Below are 23031 nucleotides of genomic sequence, written 5' to 3' on the forward strand. Positions count from 1 at the left end.
TTCTCGGGGGATTTCTGCTTGAAGTGTTTTCGTGGAGGGTCAATGATGGCATTCGTGATGTTGCATCACGCTGATGCGCATTGATTCACGTATGAGTGGCTCTCGAAAGTATTTGAGGTAATCGGTGTGTCGTTCACCCGATCAGATGTTCCTGTGATTTTTTATCGTTTTTCAGTTGATCTTGAAACGAGGATGTGATTTTTTTTTATTTTACAAAAAAAGTTCGACTAGCCCATTCTTACGGGGTATTCAATGTTTAATCGGGAGGAGATCGAGGTGGAATTAATAATCTTTTTTATAAAAATTCTAGACGATTGATTTAGCTAAGATTAGATGATTTTGTATTCTCGTGTTTTTTTTGCTTTGTCGTTTTCGAATGGAAGCTTTGTAATGAATGGGTGGAATTCAATGTTTTTTTTAAACTGTAGATATTATTGAGCCCTATTACTCAAAATTTAATTCATCGATTAGTTTTTTTAATTTTCGATTTTTTTGAAAATCGGTTGTCTCACGATAACCAAAAAAAATGTTCTGAATTGATTTAATGATGGCTTAAAAAATTTGTTTGGATGTCCTTTTGACCGAGTTCGAAGATGAAGGCGTAGCAATAATAATTACTTTGATTTATTTGAAAATTTGCAAAAATTTTGTATTTTTTGAAAGTCAGAATTCCGGGGATATCTGTGAATATCATGCTTAAAATGAATTCAATCATAGCTTAAAATGTTTGTTTCAATGCCATTAAGTCGAAGTTGGAAGATGATTACGGTAGCTATATTGGTTGATTTGATTTTTATGATGATTGTTGAAAATTTAGAATTTTTCATGAATTTCCCTGAAAGAGAGCTTTCTGATGGTTTCTTCAAATGAGATGTTTCAAATTCATTCAAGTATGTATAAATAAAAACTTTCTATTAACATTTTATCGCAGGGCTGAGGGGAGAGACAGAACCGTAAAAAAGACAATCGATTGTATAGAAGAAAGGGATAATAATAATAATGATGATGATAACATTCAACTAAGTTGAAAATCTGCCAAAATTAATTGAAAGGAAGTCTTATTCTATCTAATAAGATGAACTAAATAATGAATTATACATGATAGAAGGAAATGATGTGCAAAATAACCATGCGGAAGCATATTGCTAATTTATTAGCACAAATAAGAGCAATTTCCCACTTGTTTTTCAATCTTTTCAAGAAAATAGAAACAAATTAGTGTTGCACGAAATTTTTTCACATCGAATTACAAAAAAATGACTAAATAACATTTTTTTCAGTTTTGTTGAGTTGAAAAATAAGTGTTTCAATATTTTTCTTTAAATTTCGGAATTTTATCATTTTCTTTAATGAAAAAAAAACATTGTAGAAACACCCACTGAACGCTTTGGTGCGGCAAAGTAATAATGACAAATAATAATTAAAGTATTCCTTATCATCAAACTCTGCACACGAGGTCGCCACAGAATCATTAACATCTCATTATTGCCATTACAATGTATATTGCATAATTGGACCTGTTCCATCGGAATGTCGTGTAGTAAACGTTCTCGCAGTGAACTGAGAGTAATTACACGGCAGCATCGCATCCTTCAACTGTATTCCAATTTTCCATGATCTTTTTTTTTATCATTCATTTTTTTTTCATGGAAAATTATTGATGTATCAATTTCCTCAGGAAACTGACATCTTCTTGCGTGTCTCGATATTTTTTTCCTATTTCAGGACAATCTCGGGAGATTATTTCAAGCAACAAACTTCAATATTTTTATTTAAATGAATTTCAGATTTTTGTTTGCGGTATTTCTCTCGAAGGAAGTCACTGCGTTCGATTTTTCGTTCTTATATTTATTTTTTAATGTAAATATTTTCTATTCTACTTCATTTCAATTGCATTAATTTGGAGAATTATTGACGATTATTGATTGATAAATTTGTGAATGTTTTTATAGAGAACTTTATTGTAGTAAAAATTCTGAGATTAACGAATTGGAATCAAATAAATATTTTCATTAAAAATTTTACTATCCACTTGAACGATATTTCTGTTAAAAATTCGTAAACTCATATTTTTAATTCAACAAAAATATTTCTATTCGTGCATTCTATTCTGAAATGTCACGCAAAAATAAAATTCAGTTTCGCGGGGAAAATTTTCGTTTCTCCTGTTTTCATTGAACAATTGAAGTGTCTGGAACCACGTATGTAGTATTGGCTCATGACATTAGATCCGGGAAATCTCTTCAAACTGGTATTCCATCACGGTGATAACTCAATTATTACTGACAACATATTGATATTTATTTCCGTAATAGGTTTGCATAGAGAGGCGATTTATGGACTGAATTGTTGAATAAATTTCGATACCCAGCGATTGGTCCTCGGACTTCGGATGATCATCGTCATACGTAAGTATTGAATGATAAAGCAATTGTGCATGGGATTCGCACGTGCATAATTCGTGGATGCATGAAACAATTCGAGGATGATTATTTCTCATCAGCCCGGGTTGCACCAAGCGCTCTCAAGTGTAATATAAGGGTCAGCCACTGAGTGTGAGAATATAAGGGTCAAAAAGTGGAGGTTAAAAAATGAGGGTCGGAATATTAGAGTCAAAAACTGAGGGCCTGAATGTAAAGGTGAAGGAATGAGGGTCAGAATGTTAGGGTTAAAAAAAGAGGGTCAGAATATTAGGATCAAAAAATTAGGGTCAGAATATAAAAGTAAAAAAAGTGGGTGTCAGGCAATGAGGGTCATATAAGGGCTAAAAACGGTGATCAAGCATAATATATGACTTATATTTAGACACTCATTGCCTGACACCCACTTTTTTTCTTTTATATTCTGACCCTAATGTTTAGACCCTAATATTCAGACCCTCATTTTTTAACCTCCACTTTTTGACCCTTATATTCTGACACTTAGTGCCTGACCCTTATATTACACTTAAGAGGGCTTGCAACAACCCGGCCTGATACAAAACAATCATCTTCGAATTGAAATACTCATCCCCCGATTGAGTATAAAATATACTTGAATCAAGTTTTTTTTTTTCGTGGATTCAATCCCTCAACATGAAAATTTTCAAGTAACTAGTTCAGTCTGCATTTGAACATTTCTTGAATATTAATTTGTTTTGCATTACTTTGACTTTGCACATGAAACGCCTTAAATTTTTCATACGAACGAAGGAAGGAAATTCAATTCGTTTTGCCGATTCCCTAGAATTTCCCTGTGGAGCAAAAATTTTCGTCACGTGTCAGTCCGAGCTCAACGGAATAAACTACATAGGTGTGTTTATGATGATGGTAACGATGCGGTGGGTTCATCAATATTCCCAGCACGAGGGAATTTCGGTTACAGGATTCGCGACGAGACGTTTTTTCTGTTTTCCTCGTCAGACAAATTCTTAATCTATTTAAATAAATTGCATATTTCGATGGCAATTTTATTGTGGCATCTAATTCTTTGATGGTGAAACAGTCAAAATCAAATGTTGGAATAAAAGAATTGATTTACTTTTCACTTTCGTTGTTTTTGCATTTGTCTCGGAAATGAAGGGTTTTCGGAAAAAATGTAAAAAATCTTTTCTGTAGGTGACAAAATTCGCAAAAACAATTGTCTTTTCACATTGTCTTCTATACCCACTTGTTACCGAGATAATCTCGCATAAAGAAAATGTCAAAACTTCAAGATGGAGATGAAGAATGAGAATAAAGTTTCGTGATATTTTTGGATAAATTCACCCATTTTTGAAGTAAATAAGGCATGAAAGATGTCTATTGTAAGAAAATATACAGTTGCGAGGTTTTTTCCACTTATAAACCCTCAATTATTTCAATATTGAGCGATTTTATATGAAATTGTGAAAAAAAAATTTTTTTTTAGAGAACTTCCTCAGACAGATTCTATAACATTGTTCTGTGAAATCTCTTATTTTTTAGGTGAAGAAAGAATTAAAATTACCCATTGTCTTGTATTTGTCGATAACATTTTGTGTAGAAAATTTTTTAATTGACTTATTTGTTAGTTGAACATGTCAATAGAATCAGCCAAAAACTAATAGAAAGTTTAATAGAACTCAATAAAATTTTCCAACGAATGCGATAGGTTTTTCTATTAAATATTTTCGTGCGTGTTGTCCTATATCCACCTAAGAAATAGACAATTTCATTGAAAAACGTCTAACAAACTTTATTCCAGCTGACAAACTAAAAATAAGCAATAAATCCCCCGACATTTCCCTCCAAACCCACCGAAAGAAATTGCGTTTTTTCCAAAATTTCCATAAAAAACAATGAACTCACTTCTCGGCCATTTCCGCCTGCCGTCCGCGTGCACAGGCAGTGCGGCATTGAAAAATCTGTTGACAACAATGGCTGATTTCGACTGAAGGTTCCTAGGATCATTATCCGAGTAATCCTCAGTATCCGTAGAACAAGGCGGTGGAGTTGTGCTGACAGGGGAGAAACTGCTGCCGGCTAATCTACTCCAAATAGACATGCAGTGCTTCATCTCGTATTGTACTTTAGTCTCTGGCACAAGTCACACTCACTAAATATATCTCCGCAGAATGGGAAGAAAGAAGCTCAAGCGAGAAAAAAAAATCAATTGTTTAAATTAAATGTCTCAGGTGATGGAACACACTGCGCGATGATTCCTCATTCGCGTTTTGTCACTGAGGCGGATCGCGGACTCAGTTTCTCGAGCGCGAAGCGCTATCACCACTCATTAAAGTCTCCCCTTGTTCCTCAAAAAGTGAACGAACACGGGAGAAAAGTTTATTTCTTCAGGAAAATTCTGGAAGGATTTTAATCAAGAGCTTTTCCACTTCTGAGGTCTCGGCTGTCGCTAATACTCTTTATTTAGTTCTTCATTTATTTTATGATATTCATTTATTTATTTATTTATTTAGTTTATTTAGCTATTTATTTAGTTTATTTATTTATTTATTGAAATTGCAGTAACCGATCCTCTCAGTTTGCGATACTGTGCAGAAGTGTTGTGACACGGTTTGAGCTACTTTGAAAAATATCGGCGTTGTGCTGCTTATTCTGAGGAACAAGCCAACACACCCCACCCCTGGGGCCCCGATCCAACGGTGGAAGTGGCGGTCGCACGTGGATCTTGGACCAATCGCCGATCACTGGCTTTCTTGCTCTGTTCACTGTGCACTTTTACTATTTATTTCACCTGTGTTTGCGTCTTCCCCCTGTCGGGCGACTTTTTTTCCACGTTTTTTCATTGTAGCGCTCGGTGGGTTTTCCTCGTGACAGAAGCTGCGACGTTTTTGCGGGACCATTACTGGTGCGTAATTAAATATAAAGTGGTTCATTCGGGGGATTGCGGGTTTTTTGGGGTATATTGAAGGAATGCTATCGAAACGAGTGGACAATTGCATTTTTTGCGTTCGAACGGAAGCTTTGTAATCGTGAAAGGGAAGTTTTGGACTTTTTGTGTTCTATCGAGCCAGTAGGATCCTAAAAGTCCGGAAATGCAATTTTTAGACCTCGTCCGTACGGGTGTGGACAAAGAATGTAACAAAGTTTTTCGACAATTCACTGTTCAAAATTTTCCACTAAAATGTCTGGACAGTCTTGGAAATTAGTAGCAAAACATTTGCACTGAAATTTCAAAGAATTTTGTCATTGAAAATTCATAATTTTATGGAAAAGTCCGTGGAACTGTAAATTTCAGTTCAATTATTCCGGGACAATTAATGAAAAATCAAGAAAATTCAGAGAAGTTTCTCCTTGAATTCCAGATTTCTCTGAATTTTCAGGGAATTTCTGAAAAATTCCTGGAATTCCCAGGTATCTGCAGGGAACTTCTTAAAAGTTCCTGGAATTCCCTAAAATTCAACAGAGATTGGCAGTAAATATTCATTTTCACTTGAAAATTCATGTAAACTGTGGAATTTCCGTCTTTTACCGCTACAAAATTGGGACTTCGCTTGAATTTTCAGAGAAACTTGAAATTCCAATTGACTTCTTCCCCTTAAATCAGTCACGCAGATCTTTTTCCGGAAAATTCCAATTTTTTGACAGTTTTGTTCGCTAATGACTGGATGGAATTGAATTTTTTTTTTCAAATGTAGTTATTGAGCCCTATCAATCGCCATTAATTAAAATTTAATTCGTCGATTAATTTTTCCAACTTTCGAAGGTTTCAACTTCAGACTTTTTAAAGTCTCCATTTGAGATCATCAGGTTCAAAATAAAGCTGTTTTTTTAGGTGTTATTCACATTATTGAAATGATTGAATAGTGTGAAAAGATTTTCAATTCCAGTTTTAATCGTCTTTTCCATTTTGACGAGCATTCCACGAGTAAAATAATGGATTTTTCATTACCCAAATCATCAAAGATTTGAAAAGAACTGGATATCATCAGCATAATGTTCTGAATATTTTGTCAACCATTGCTCCCATAAATTCGGATAAAGAATCTCATAAACAGCCATTATTACAATTTTATGGTACGACATAACAGCTTTAGGCTTTTATAAGAATCTTCGAGAAGTGCATCATCACTTCGAAAAATATCTGGAAACATCTTCTATGCTGAGGCGTTGGATATTTATTGAAAGCGTCGAAAAATGTGAACAAAAAAATCTAGGATCCATCGGCAGATGTATTTTTTCATTCTCCATTTCATCACTCATGTTGATCGTAAATTACTTAAAAACTGTTGACAAAAAGGCTACGGAATTCCAGTGTTATGTTGAATATATTAATTGGAGAACTGGTTTGTGCAGCGTCATTGTGACGGATATTTTATTTCCATTCATATCTTCCGCCTTTTGGGGACGAGAGGGATTTATGAATGCGTTGAGGAAACTGGAGATTTTGCCGAAGTATTTGCGACACATTCATCTGTTCGATCGTCGATAAGGCCCCACGAGTTTATTTCTACAAATGCATATAATTCGATATTCCTTTTTTCAATCAATTGTTTATTATAATTTTCACTGCGAAAAGCAATACGACTGACGAGAATCCTATGTCCCAATTTATCAGATGAATTTTTATGTGACAATAAATGAATGAATGAATAATATTTTAAGGATGTTTAGCCAAAACCCACATTATTCACAATAATTTTGATATTGTCTCATATGCCAGGTTCATATTTGAGCAACACGTTAGTAATAATCTTACTCCTTCCATCGGGGCGTCCTATTGAGAAATGAATTTCTGATAATCACTTCTTGTAACATTACGCTGAGGGAAGAAACGTGATCGTGTGAACTTTGATCGAGATGTTGCATGGGTTAGACACTCAAGATATTGAACAAAAACCACAAGCCATTTAGTTTAGACTATGGAGAATCTATCGCCGGCGAGAACAAGTAGGGGACCGGGCCCTATAGGCGTGATATCTTCGATTGATTTTCGAATTCCTCTAAAAAAAATTTGACCGCCATTCCGAGTCGAGCAACGCGACAACACCGCACAACAGCTGATCGACGTCGGTAAAGTCGGTGACGATAATTCAGTGCTGGAAGCATATGGACACGTATAACACACACAAACATTCATCTCACTGTTACAACCCCACTACTAGCCGAAGCGTGCGATGTTGCCCGATCAAAATTCGACTGTTACCACTGCAGTCACAAGTCCTCCATTATCTATGAACATTTTCTTTAATTATTGTTTTTGAGACCGGAAAAGTACGCCATAACACTTCTAGTTTGATGAGAAAAATCATTTGTGAATGATTTATTTAGCCAATTTTATTTTTCTTTCCAACTGAGTTGTCCACTTGATAGGTTAAACATCTTTAGTCAAAATTACAATTCAATTCCTTCTGAAACACACTTTAGAGTATGATTTTCTGGAATTCAATGTTTGTTGATACTCTGGTAGAAGTTCGTACCCACACGGTAATTCTCTCCTATACTTGACGTAAAAAAGTGAGATAATCTCATAATTCTAACTATTAATTCCAATAAACTTCGTTCGATGAAAACCTTAGTAAACGCAATATTAAGAAAGTAGAATTATTCTATTTTCCTCTGACACTCGCCTTCCAAATAACACATCCAAATTCTCTCATTAAGACAAAAATAACTTCAACATCAAAGAAAAAAAATTTCCATCATGCCCAAATTTGAATAAAATATTCCCCAATTCTGCGTCAAAGTCGAAAATATTTTCCTTATATTACGATGCACGCAATTTATCAGTTGGACGCCAGAATGACTCCGTAATGGGCCATTAGGATTTTGTTATACTCGAAATAGTTTTAGAAGCAACGCCCAGCTGTGTTTTCTAATTGGATGAGCCACTAGGCGAAAAGTAGCTGGAGATAAATATCCGGAGGGAGACGTGAAGCTGTAAAAAATAAAACCAAGGAGAGGACTGCGTCTACATGGGGAGAGGAGCCGCACAGAAGTCCTTGAGGAAGGTAACAAAAGAACATAAAAGTCTGTCCAGAAAGATCTAGTGTCAGCAGCACGGGGTCATTAGGGCCTTCTTCTCTCAAAAAAGAAAAATCTCTAGAATTTAATTTTTAATGCAAAAACACGATTCATCTTGGCTGAAGGTCCTCGGGCGATGGCCTGTTGCAAGAAAATTATGTTTCTGTGCATTTTTCTTGCCATAAATTTCGTCAAAAATTAAATTAATTCAGTAGCGAAGTGGTAAGGCGATGAGTCCATTTTGACTATTGACCAGTTTTCAATCAATATCTCGGACCCTAAGGGAGATAGCGAAATTTTCGTAATTACATTTGTTATAGCACTCAATTGGCTCTACAAAAAAGGTTATGACAAAAATTTCGCCATCTTCCTTAGATTCCGAGATATTGAATGAAAACTGGTCAATAGTCAAAATTGACTTATCTTTTTTTACCCCTTCGCTACTGAATTATGATTCATCTCATGGACTGTCGCCTTTAGAAGTTTAACCACCGGTCCTCTGCCCCACGATTTTTAGCTCCCTCCTCCGGAATTCCTCTCCGCAATTAATTAATCACTGGGGGATCTAGGCAGAGATGAAGAATAGACGCGGTATTAGGCCGGCCCAGCGGCGGATGTGCGCATATTTCGGAGGATCCGCAACTCTAAGAGCTCTGCTGCCCCTCGGCGATACTATCTGGACGGACATTTTAACCCGTTTCAACGAGTCAAAGACCCCGTAGGGAATAGTCGGACAAACTGAGGCCCGAAGGCCATGCAATTTGCAAAAATTCCTGGGGGAGTCGCTGCGCAATCGGGATCTCGTTTCAACTAGGCGCAGTTAGCGGGAATACCCGGGGAGTCCGGTCCTTTGTCAACCGTCGCGGGGCTCCGAGACTTGTGACTCGATCCAACGGGACGATTCTGAGATGATTCATTTGAATGTGCCATGTTTAGGTGAATGGGGTAAATTCGGGGGAATTGGGAAACTGCAGGTGGGAAAACGACGCTTTTCAGGCGGATAACACTTTTTAGTTTACGTTTTGGCTCGGAATGGAAGCATTGACGTCGATCTATTTTTAGATTTTTTTATTTTGCGCGGAAATTATGCAGATGTCCACTGTGAAATGTTTTCTTCTCTATATTTGACTGGAGAATCGCTTTTTTTTAAAGAAAAAAATTTAACTGAATTTTCCAGAAAATGACACTGAATTCAATTTAACGGAAAAAGTCTATGAAACTCCAAGTTTCCCTGAAAATTCAAGGAAATTTCTGATTTTTTAGTGGAAGAACAATGAAGATTCCGAAATTTCCTAGAATTTTCAATGCAAACATGATAATTCAATAAGAAATTGCTCTGAAATTTCAAAAAATCTAAAATTCAAGGACATTTTTGCTTGAATTTCCTCAATTTTCATTAATTTTCATGGAATAATTCAACTGAAATTAAAAATTTCCATGAATTTTCCACGAAAACCACGAATTTTCAATGGTAAAATTCCCTGAAATTTCTATGGAACCGTCACTTGTTTCATATTTCAAGACTAAAGCCGGAAACTTCAGTGAACATTTTTTAACAGTGTACAATCATTGTATTCTCAGTGATGATGTCTATTTTATTGGTGAAAATTAAATGCTGATATAACGTCGTGAATGCTAATGATTTTGAAATCGCCCATGAATAATGCCTTTAACACCGCGAATGGGTTGTTTATCGGTTTTATCGTCGATTAGATAATTTATATTTTGTTCTTATCCATCATAACTCGATGATTGTTCTCCTTGTTTAAGGATGATGGCAATAATACTGCCTGGTGATACTCTCTGCGTCACAAGGAGCACAGGGTCATAAATCTAACTGTAGCCCGTTGTGATTATTATGGCGAGAAGTATTTGCATGAAGTTCTTCACGAGATAATTCTTGTGGAAAAGTTCGAAAAATTCAACACGTTCGCGAATTTTGAAAGGATTTCGATGAAAACTCGTTAAATATTTTAGACATCGACACGAATTTACTCTACCTAAATAAATTAATTAATGAACAAATAAATGAATAAACAAGGGAATGAGTAAACAAATCGATGAATCAATAAATAAATAAAATTTGTGTGAATTATTGAAGTCGAAGTACAGTAAACTTGAATTTATTTATACTCTAAATGATTGATTCCCCCACAAAATTTTAATTATAGATTTTTCTGTTCCTCCAACGATTACATATTATTAACACTTCAATTATATAACGTAATTACTCAGGGATACGCTACAGAAGTTTATGGGTATCGTCTCCTCGATAAATCATAATCACTCAATGGATAATTTACACCATTGATTTAATGTGACAATAACTAATGAGCTTGATGGAGCGATTACTGTCGGTGGGAGATTAACTATGTGTTAATTACTTCATAGAAGTACGGTAGAGAGTGAAAGGTTTGTATGTTTGATGCGGATCGGTTGCATTGATCGGGAGAGTGCGCGATGGAGTAATCGCAGGATAATTTAATTTCTCGATCTTCTAACAAATTGAAAGATTGGAACGACTATTTTTCATCATAAAAAATGATTCGCCGGAGGACATTCATTCGTTGTGAGGGAATCCCTGGGTGATGACAAGAAATATGATTTTTTGAAGAGAAATCTAATTTTTTTGGAAATTATTTTGGAAATTGAGTGGTCTGAAGGAATTCAGGTTTGAAAGTAATTTTGATTTTCCTCCATAACTCAGTTGAGTCAATGAAGAAAATACCAAGCTTCTAATTTTTAGTTGAAATTTACTAGTTTGTTTCGTGAATAAAGGAAAACACTTGTCACCGGCGTGGTTTCCTCAAAAAATAACATAATGTATGCATCAGATATGAACCTATTAATAAACTCGAGGAGTCAGTGATCACAAAGCGGCGAGGATCGCTGAAAATTCTTGTTTTACGATTCAACCTTGGCAAAATGGTTGAAGTTACTTGCCGATTCCGACCGAGAACACGTTTGCCTCCATCAGACACATGCTGTCGCATATTCATTCTGAGTTGCGAGAGCGATCGCCCTTAGGGCTGACTCAAACTCAGCCGATCAGCGTCTACGTCTTTATGAGAATAATCGCTTCTACCTCTTCTCTAAATCCTTTTCAAATTCACATTAAAGTCCGACAATGTTTGCAAAATAATTGGGTTTTTACTACTATTTTTATCGTTCGACCCCTTGACTCAATTAATGTTAAACTTAATAATTAATATTTATCGATAGAAATGTTTCCTGATTTTTTCTTATTTTATTTGATTATTTATGTCAAATTATGTCTAAATTTAAGGTAAAACGTCTCAAATTCTTTTTTTTTAAGTAAAAAATTAAGACAATTTTTGTCGAATAATTCCGTTTTGACACCTTCCTTTTCCTTTATCTCATGAAAAAAATAATATACTTGATTCAAGTATATTTTTTTCGTGCTGACACCTTGACTCTTTAATATTGAATCTAATAATGAATATTTATTAACAAAAATGTTTCCGGCAATTTTTTCTTTTCTAATTCGATTATTTATGTCAAATCAATTCTAAATTTGGAGTAAATCCTCTCAACTTGTTTTTGTTCAACAATAGAAAAATAAAAAAAACACTTTTCGCTAAATAATTCTGACTCAACGTTTTCTGAAATTAGTGGAAAAAATTGGATGACGTGAGAATTTTTCAAAATAGAAATTCACGGCTAATTTTATCATGCACCTGCGTCATGAACAATGATCCATAGTTAATTCGCGAAAACATACTACAGGGACATAATTTGCATCGGAGACTTACAATTTAGCGAGTTTGAAAAAGACCACTTCTATGAACTTTGTAGCTGATGTAAGTCCCAGGTCACTGTGAATAATTATTAATCCATAACAATTTTTTACCGTTTATATTTTTTCGTAGGAAAAACTTCTTTGTTTAAAAAATTATATTATTGCTCAACGTCTGCGAGTAGCAATATTTTTCATGCTATGAATAATGATTGATCATGTAATGGAATTGAATCATTGGAACGATTCAGGGTGGCATGAACATCATGAAAAGATTTCCACCCGTTGTGCCCCAATGAGGTTGATAAATGATCGTGAGTCATGTTGGTTGCTTAAATTCTAGTTTTCATTTTTTCTATGTACCATTACGACTAACATTTGTTATTTTTCTCCATGCAACCTTGAAATATTCCATTATTGAACTCTCCAGCAACATTCCTGGTGGTTTATCCAGCCTTTCACATTTATTCTCTTCAGACAAAGTCGTTCTTGATTTTGCCTTGAGAAAAGAGGGATGGGGTTAAAATTTTTTGGTTGAAATTCCCGATGCAATTCGCCATAATGCAAAACTATTTGAATATAAAGTATTTTTTCCCTTAAACTCGACAAAACTCTTCTCATTTATCATTTTTTTGTTAATTCATGTCAACAAAACTTCATTCATCTGAACAATTCTCATTATCTCAAATTTTCTAATCGATTTTCCTCCATAAAATCCTTCAGATAAAAATAAAATTGCAAAATTAGAGCGACAGATTTTATATTATCCAACAATTACGCCCTCATGACTTCTTCATTTCCAAAGTTTTAAATAATAAATGTCTTATCATCGCTAATCAGCGCTGAATGTCCATAACTCACGGATTTTTCCGTGAATGGTATTCAATAACCCCGAGTAATCAGTCCACAAATGTAATTAGGTCACTAGGTCACAAAGTTCAGAGCTCTCACTAGTTATCATTTCTACAAAACTAAGTGTTCAATAATCCAGACATTAACCCATTCAATACATAATTGTTGTAAACAACAGTTGTGATCATCGTATGTTTACAAAACTCTCTCAATTTTGCGTTATTAATAAAGAGGGATAAAAAATATGTGAAAAAATGTATGAAAATCGGTGATTTCCTCGTTTCTTTCATGTCAGCGTCTGTTCATTGTGAGAGGCCAGACGCGAGGTCCAACTTGATACACAAGCACTGAAGTCAATAAAAAAATCAGAAGACGAGTCCTCACGATTAATTTGCAACTAATAAGCAACCGATTAATTACGTGTCTTCATTACTGATTAATTTCATTGAGAAGAATTTCGGAGAAGTGAAAGAATCGTAAAGTTCGTGCACTAAATGCAAGACCCGTGTCGTCGTCTCCATGTCGTCACCTGATTAATTTGATCGTTAAACGGATACAGGCTTAATCGCTGCATTAGTCTCGCAGAGGTTATTGCCATTCTTCGGTGCGTCAGTTCTGATTTTGTGGGGAATGATAAAAGAATAAAGGAGATGTTAGCATGGTACAGTTGAGGTGGAGGTCGATGTTTGCACTTATCTTGGGAAAGTGGAGATCAAGGTCCGGTGGAAATGGAGAAAAAAAGATCGGAATGCTGTTTTTATATCAAATTTAATACCTGAAATTATGAATACACGCATGAAAATGAGGCACTTCAATGAAGTAAAATTCTTAATGTGAAGTGTTACTTTTTGTTTCAACATATGCTTTTGTTGGTAATTGATAAAGTCACACGGAAAAAAATATACCTGATTTGATTATAAAATGTACATGAATCAAGTTTATTTTATACTCAATTGGGGGATGGGTATTTCAATGCGAAGATGATTGTTTTGTATCAGGCCGGGTTGTAGCAAGCCCTCTTAAGTGTAATATAAGGGTCAGGCACTGAGTGTCAGAATATAAGGGTCAAAAAGTGGAGGTTAAAAAATGAGGGTCAGAATATTAGGGTCAAAACATTAGGGTCAGAATATAAAAGTAAAAGAAGTGGGTGTCAGGCAATGAGGGTCTAAATATAAGTCATATATTTTGATTGATCACCGCTTTTAGCCCTTATATGACCCTCATTGCCTGACACCCACTTTTTTTACTTTCATATTCTGACCCTAATTTTTTGATCCTAATATTCTGACCCTCTTTTTTTAACCCTAACCTTCTGACCCTCATTCCTTCACCTTTACATTCAGGCCCTCAGTTTTTGACTCTAATATTCCGACCCTCATTTCTTAACCTCCACTTTTTGACCCTTATATTCTCACACTCAAGGGCTGACCCTTATATTACACTTGGGAGCGCTTGGTACAACCTGGGCTGATGCGAAATAATCATCCTCGAATTGAAACACCCATTCCTCATTCGAAAAAATGTACGGAAACTAAAGTTGAAACGGATTTCCCTCAGAAAAAATTGCCCGAACTATAAGGTGTAAGATTCATTGAACTTGCACTGTAAAATTATTTATGTTTCAGTAGGAAAACCCGTGACGCAGATCTCCTAGCAATAAAAAATTCTACTTATTTTCTACGGAACTTTTGCTCCAGTCTGCACTCACTACTCCCGTGATTGACAAGACTGGAGTGAATTATTTATCAAATTAATTATCATTTCCCCGAGCTGTAATTATCCCTCGCGATTCAATTACTACTTGTGCATATTAATTCATCTACATCTTAATTAATCGAACTTGATATTATTCATCGAATGCATGTCTCCTGAGGAATTTCACGCGAATGATTTTACATTTTCATGTTTTTCAGTCGTATTAATTATGCGCTATTAACGACAATTGCATCCTGTGGTCAGAGAAATGATTTATTTGCATTAAATAAATTCAATTTGAATCAAATGTTTTCTCGATCTAAATAAAGATTCAATTAGTTAGAATTGATATCATTATCTCGGGTCATATAAGGGCTAAAGATGGGGATCAAGCACTCACTTTATTAATTTTTATATTCTGACACTTAGTGCCTGACCCTTATATTACACTTAAGAGGGCTTGCTACGACCCGATCTGATACAAAAGAATCTTCTTCGAATCGAAATAAAGACGCTGACTTGAATGAAGTACTTCGATATCCTGAAATAAACGAGAGATAAAAATTAGAATTATAAGCTATGGCAGTATCGCTGGTGAGGGGATGACTATCAATCGTAGCAACAGGTTGCAGTGGATATTCCGGTGGATATCCACGTGTTTTGATACAATTCATGCCGAAATTCAGGTTTTTCATCATCTTTTTTCACAAAAAAAAATTATGAAATTGCAAAATTGAATGAAAAGTATGAGTTACATGTGTTTCTCTTGGAAAATGGTGAGAAATGAAACATTCGTGGACAAAAAAGACAAAAATCTTTGATAAGATTTAACGAAGAATCCGAATTTAAAACTTAATTGTAATTTTTTGTCGATTTTTCATAATTTTGTCGATTGAAAAAAAATGAAATAAAAAAATCGGACGAATAAAAAATTAGTGACATATTGTTTCTTCTTAGAAAATGATGAGAATTAAAAAAGTCATGGGCGAAAATGAGGAAAAACTTGGATAACATTTCATGAGAAACCCCAATTATTAAATAATTTCAAATACATTGACAGCTAAAGTCACGTGTGTACTACCACGTGATTCTGTTTTCAAACCCGAGGATAAATTATATACGTCAGAGTAATTTGACTCAAAGTGGCTTACGTAAAAAAGAATCGCGAAGATGATGGAATTAACAAGAGGGAAAAAAACAGTGCCATTCAGACCTCAGGGTGCAGAGTATAAAATCCCAAGGGGAGGAGTGAAAAAATGATGGTCCAGTGGACGTTCGTAAAGTCTGTGAGTGGCAGGTGTGGGGGATTATATGGGGGACCTAAAAAAATTTGGACTTTTATTTTTGTCTAATTTTATTTTGGCCATGAAACTACGCCCCTCACTCAATTTTTGCCTTTTTTCCCTCTTTTTTGGGCGAGTGGACGTCATGGAAGGGTTCCATGACGCAGTGGAAATACCCCGGGCCATTAATCCCACGATTTTAAATTGTCTCTGAGAGAGTTGATGAACTCGAATTTTTTTTATTGGAATTAGAAATTGCGGGTCGACAAGAATTTGGAGTCAACAAAAGCCAGATAAAAGTGTCGAATATTTTATGCGAAATTTTTTCTTTTTATTACGCCCATTTCGCACCTGGAGGAATAGTTTATTTATAGTAAATAAATTTCTATATATTGAATAACTTATTAAAAATCTAAGTGACATGTAAATGAGAGGATAAATGCATGAACAAAATGGATTCAATTCTAATGAAAGATTAATAAAAATGTTGTTTGAGTGAATGAAACGAGTGGATAATTGCATTATTCTTATTTGACTACTCTGTTCTTCTATTTTTTCATGTCACAGTACTATCATCAATTGAAATGTCATCAAAATTTTGCGCATTATTTCGTTCTGTCGAATCATTCTACATTGAGACCCTCTCAGGACTCGAATTCGTTTTCACTCCGAATTTAATCAAGGTTCAGTCAAGGTTTAATCAGTATATAGCCGGGGTTTAATCAGGGTTTATTCAGGATTTAGCCAGAGTTTAACCCAGGCTCTGTCAGAAGTTAGTCGGGACCATGGATCAATATGAATAAGTATTCAACATAATAGGCTAGTACCTGTGTTTAATAGAAATAGAGATTTTGATATAAAAAGCTCATGACGGTATTGTGTAACTTGATAAGCAATGATGCTGTTCTCACCATTTTTCAACTTGATTAAGAAGCCATTGAAATATGCTTTTCAAGCCCTGATGTAATTGCTATTACTGATGATTCTTTCAGTAATCATGGAAAAACCGATTTTCTCTTTCAAATCGCATAAACAATGTGTTGTAACTCAACAATAAATTGTGCGACCTCATCATATTCTGACAGAATCAAGAGGGTATTGTTACCAATTTTTTGAGCCTTGACTAATTTCATTTTGATGAATATTTTTTGAGTGATCGTTGAAAAATCGATTTTTGAACAAATATCTTTTTTTCCGAATCGGCTGAAAAAATTGAATTTTAACTGGCGTCAACGAACTTATTAAGAATATCCAAGTACTTCGTTCAAATTAACAAAAATATTCGGAAACAAAGGATGACATTGCGCCTAAAAAATACTTTTGACCTATTCTATAAACTCTGCAGAGGACTTCCCCTCTTGGATGTCCTTAAAGTCTATATTCATGAAAAAAATTCATGAAATTCAATTGATCCCTTAGAAGAATTTTGTTTTTAATGAAGAAAAAACACCACATACATACAGATACCATATAAAAATTGTAAGTTCGGGCTTTCATTTAATTACTCTGACATTTCATTACTCTACCACAACAAATTGAAAACTCAAAATTGAGGGATTACAAAGCAAAAAATTCAAATAAACAGTTTAATTTGCTTGAAATGCGTTATTTCTCTGGTTGGGAAATGAAAAATATCTTCATCACTGTCGGAGAAAAATAATTTAATTGCTCGCCTTTGAAAATTGTCGCCAGGAAAGGAAAAAACCCGAGGGGAGGATTTGTACCCGCAAACACAATGTCTCCTTCATTAATTTCCGTTAATTATGTTTTTCCGCGGAATTTTTTCTCCGCGAAGACCGCATTACCTCTTGATTACGCTTCATTTCACAACTGATTGTTTATCCTCCTGTATTATGCCACAAAATTAACATCCGAGTGACGATAAAAACGAGGAAGCCGGGGAGTTATTTTGGGATATTTCGTTAATTTCTGACAAGGAGACCCCACAAATCTCCCAGCATTAATGTCCACGACAAGTTTGATATAAAAGTGATGAAATTTCCTACATCAGATACAAATCGCGAACATTCGATCACTTCCAGGAATGAAACTATCAGGAGTGACAGAGAACACATGTAAACAGGGTCGAGTGCAATAAAAAATATCGGGAAAAACGTATGTGTCAATCGCATCAGCCGTGCAAACCTGTTTAATGAGACAAAATTCACGTGTTTATCGATAAAAAATGATGAATTCCATTCTTAGTCTCCGTCAAGTCACTTGTAAGGGACAGTTCCTTTTCGTCTTGAAAATTTTCAATTATCTAAACAAAAATTCCCTCATATCCATTGAAAAAAACATAACAACATTTTTATTTTCACTTTTGTTAATATATTTTTCCAGTTCAATTTCCAGAATTGAACTTTTTTTTCTTCATTCTACGACAAAGAATTCTTAGTCTCGATGAATTATTCAGAAAATTGGAGAAAGATCTGGAGATACGGCACATCAACCAAGAAAAAAAAATAGATAATGAGTGAAACATATCCACTCCATGTCAATCAATAATAGGAATCCCGAACGATAATTATTACTATTATTTTCTTGATATATTTTTTAATTCAATTTTTACAATTAAAAAATTTTGTTTTCTTCACTCAAAGACAAAGATTTCTTTGTCTCAATGAATTATACGATACATCCGACAAAAAAAAGAAAAAAAAATTACGAATTCAAAATATCCTTAAATTTCATTCAAAAAATTTTTTCCAACATTTTTTCCTCTTCCCAAAGACAAAGATTTTCCACATTGAACGGATTTTTCAGAAAAATGAAGAAAGATCTGGAGATACGATACATCAGACAACAAAAAATAGAGAAAAAACATGAGTAAAAAATATTCATGATAGGGGTAATTATAAGTTAGATGAGGTAAATCCGACCAACAAAAAAACATTCCACACATCATGAATTATCATTTTTCCAATCGATACAGAGTTGATAATTAACCGCGGCTCATTAGAGTCAGTACGTAGGTGCTGTTACCACGTGTCGGCGCGTGATGCATAGTAGCAATATGCACAGAGAGCGACAATTACGTCGTTATTTGCACCTATCGTGCATGAAAACAATTATTAACTGAAAAATACGTATTTTGTAATTAAGAAGACAGATTGAAGGGGCATTAAAAAATTCTCGGGATAATTTCATCAGACTGGGTGGTATGGAACGATGAAAGGTGCTTAGGCGATACCAGCAGGGGGAGGGGGATCAAGGTGGACGAGAATCCATTGAACGTTGGAAATTCCATTGTATAATTGGAAAAAATTCAATACTTGAAATTGTAACTCTGAATTTTTCATGAATTCCGATTTAACTGTTTTCCGCAGGGACTGAATTTTTTTAGGAGTCGTTCGTCATGACTTTCTGAGAATGGCGAGGGTGGTATGAGAGTAATGAGGAAAATTGTCGAAGAATGACCAAGAAAGTCTGTTTCAATAGAATAGTTTCAATAGAATAAGCTAGCTTCTATTAAAATTCTAGGAAATTCTCGTTAAAATTCTATTTTTTTAATGATTCTATTATAAGAAGATATTTGATAGGAAAAAGTCAACAGATTTCGATTTTTCATTAATAATATTGTCTTGGAATTTTTTCTGTAAGAATACTCGAGTATGAATTTTCTAAGTTTATGTCACTCGGATCCTCTAATGCAAAACAAAACAAAATATTGCGGAAAAAGACTGAAAATCTGTGCCCAATAATTTTAATAGAAAAAATCTCAAGAGAAAAATTGAAACAGAAAAATCGAAATCTATTGACTTTTTTCTATCAAATATCTAATAGAATCGGCGCAAAAAACAAATAGAATTTTAACGAGAATTCTCCAGAATTTTAATAGAATCCCCACAGAATTTCTAGAGAATTCCAATAGAATTTTCTAGCGAATTCGCTGAGGTTTTCTATTAAATTTTATGAGTAATTAACGATTGAAAAAAAAACGTGGTCTCGCATAAACCCCGTCAGCCTGAAGATAATGTTATGTATGACCTGAAGATAACGCTACGTATGGCCTCTCATTTTGAATGGTTTTTCCAAATTACTAAAAAAGAACTCAAAATTTTCCAGAAATCATAATTCCCTCAATTATCAATATTTTTTAAATTTCCTTTTTCCAAAATATTTGTCTAATAGCCATCTTTTCAGAAGAAAATTGAAACAAAAGTCCCCAGCATCGACTTTTTTGCTGATTTGTCGTGAATCTGCTCTTATTTCACATTCTTATGAATCTAAATTAAATTTATAATTTTTTTTTTTTTAATACGAAATAAAAATTGAGGATCGGTATATTCTGAAGTGGCCTACAGACCAATCCATCACATAATACATCAACCCATTATGCCCCCTACAACGTGTTTGAAAAGTTGTGACTAATTTTCCATTTCTCGAATTCTAATTTTTTTATGTCACAACAATTAATTTTTCTTTTTCTTTATGAAATATTGAAACAATTCACAATTCCCTTATTTCCCATCAACATTCCCTTTCTTTCAATAAACTAAACTGAAAAAAAAGATTCAGAATTTTTAATAATAAATAATAAACTCCTTGACCTGCAATTTGGATATAAAATTGTCTCCCTCACAAATATTTCATAGACTTCTTCCTTTACGAAAATTAATGGAGTTTAATAATTAATGGACGCACGGAATGATTGATCTGTCACTCTTAAAAAAATTATTAAAATAAAAATTCAACTCACGTATGGGATATCCGGTATAACAGAACATTCTCTCGTCACCAGTGTCTGAAGTTAACAGATAAATTAAATAACAAGCGACAAAGTGGAGCGAAATAAATATGGAATAAACGCGGTAGAAACTTCAGCAATAAAAAAAAACAAATTAACGATTAACACATCCGTACATCGTCCAAATGCGATACAATTGAGTTTCTTCGAAAAAACTCTGGCCAATCGCACGTAACTTATCACAACTGCACTGGGGAGAATATTCAAATGTACTGACGAAGGGGGTTTGATGCCTCCACTCGCCCACTGAATTGTTTTTTCCTTCTTTATTCTCCCGAGGAAGCACGAGAGCCAAGGAATTACCAACTAAAGACAACCAGTTTTTGATAATGAATGTCTGTCGTGGCTGTAAGAACGTACTCCATTTGAACTGATAAGCATGAATTAAGTTATGTGAAGAGGGAGCAAGAGGAGATGGTTAATACGAGAGGAAAAAACGAATTGTTTGATGCATTGGAGATACACCATCGACCTATTATCTATTTAGGTCTGGGGGATACTAGGGATGAGCGTCATAATCGCGACTAAATTAATGAACGTTCATTGAGCCTCTCAATAAATCATTGGCCCTTGTTCACTGTAAAAAGGACTGAGTAGTGATTTTCAGAGGAGCGACATTGAATTTAATCTGAAGATAAAACAAGTGGGAAATTGCTGCTGTCTTCATATGGTGATTGGATTTTTTCGCCAAATGAAGGTAGGTTCTGTATTTTCGAATGATTCGGATGCCAATGAAACCCCCGGAGGTGCGACAAATGTCGAAAGGCAAAAATTTTTTTTTCACCCCGAGCCAAAGGGTCAGATTTCCAGTTTTTTCCAGGGGGAAAGTCGACTTTCACCAAAATCGAATTTTTTAGCCGGGTGAACGTTGATTCCAACTATTTAAGCGACGGGCTGTTCAGAACTCTCAAAAGTATGTGGAAAAAGTGAATACTGAAAAAATGAAATTTTCACCCGGACCCAAAGGGGTCAGATCTTGGATTTTTCCAGGGGGAAAGTCGACTTTCACCAAAATCGAATTTTTCAGCCAGGCGAACGTTGATTCCAACTATTTAAGCGACGGGCTATTCAGAACTCTTAAAAGTATGTGGAAAAAGTGAAAACTGAAAAAGGTTTTTTTTTTCAGATTTTCAAAGGGTCAGATTTTCCGTTTTTCCAAGAGGAAAGTCGACTTTCACCAAAATTGAATTTTTTAGCCAGGTGAACGTTGATTCCAACTATTACACCTAAGGAGTGCTGAAATGGGACATAACCAGTGGTAGAAAGGTCTCGGAAGCACTTGGGAAGAGGCTTCCCAAGACCTATCCAGTTCTGAACGGAAAGACCTAAGTAGAACTTGTCAGGTCCAATTATTCGACTTGGGGGGGGCGCTCCATTGTTCATTAACAGAAACACAACGAAAGATGGGGGAGATTCACAAGCTGCAAATTTTTATTGCTGAATTTTTAAAATGTCTTTATTGCCGTGATAAACTGCGTGCACTACGTGTTATTGAGGATTTATCAACGGTGCAATTATTTTACGCTGCGAACAGCCATAAAGTAGACTCTTCGTTGCGTTATGAATATATTATTCTTCCACATTTATGCGTAAGTGCTGATGATGTCCATCAAGTCACTCTTCCTCATTATTTCCGAACATCAAGGTTCATCCTGATGAGGTGAGACTTGTCCGTGTTCGATGGATACACACTGATAGAACGGATTAGTTATTGTTAACGAATGGATTTTGGTTGGAGATTAGGGTCTGTTCGGTCTCACCAAATGTTCATTCGTTAATAGTTAACGAATGTATATTTGAGGAGCCTTGTTTGACTTGACATTCGCCATTCAAGTGACCATTCGTTAACTATTAACGAATATTCATTTGGTCATATTGAACTCTACCATTCGTTAATAGTTAACGAATCTCGTTTGGAATAAATGAATCATTCTATCCCTACAGGCGACGAGCCATTCTGCCGCAGTGGTATACCATACCGAAGATTGAGTTAAATAATTCAGTAATATAATCCCTTTTATTTAAACTTGAACTTGATTTTTATTTGCGTCATTATTCAGATTGAATAAATAGTGTTTAAATATAAACACATGTTTTCTTGATTCAAAGAAAGGCTTTATTAATTAGAAATGAGAGAATGCATTATTATTATTTGTACTGAATGTGGGAATATAGTAATTTTGAGAACAAGTGAAAAAGTACGACGGGCTGGATGAAAGAATACGACTGACAAAATTAAAATATGATGGAGTCCGTTGAAAAAATTACTGT

At 34.8% G+C, this 23031-nt stretch overlaps 1 protein-coding gene across 1 annotated transcript in view; it reads right to left on the reverse strand.

Moving 5' to 3' along the window:
- The window catches only part of LOC107035697 (scavenger receptor class B member 1), a 41725-nt gene extending 36712 nt beyond the window's left edge, over nucleotides 1–5013 (reverse strand). Inside the window, exon 1 of the mRNA XM_015253243.1 lies at nucleotides 4308–5013. Coding sequence (XP_015108729.1) covers nucleotides 4308–4515 — 208 coding nt within the window. The 5' untranslated portion in view covers nucleotides 4516–5013. The remainder of the gene's footprint in view (nucleotides 1–4307) is intronic.
- Between the last annotated feature and the right edge of the window lie 18018 nt (nucleotides 5014–23031).

Source organism: Diachasma alloeum, unplaced genomic scaffold, assembly GCF_001412515.2.
Source record: "Diachasma alloeum isolate Michigan unplaced genomic scaffold, Dall2.0 Dall_scaffold_00200, whole genome shotgun sequence".
Taxonomy (NCBI): Eukaryota; Metazoa; Arthropoda; class Insecta; order Hymenoptera; family Braconidae; genus Diachasma; species Diachasma alloeum.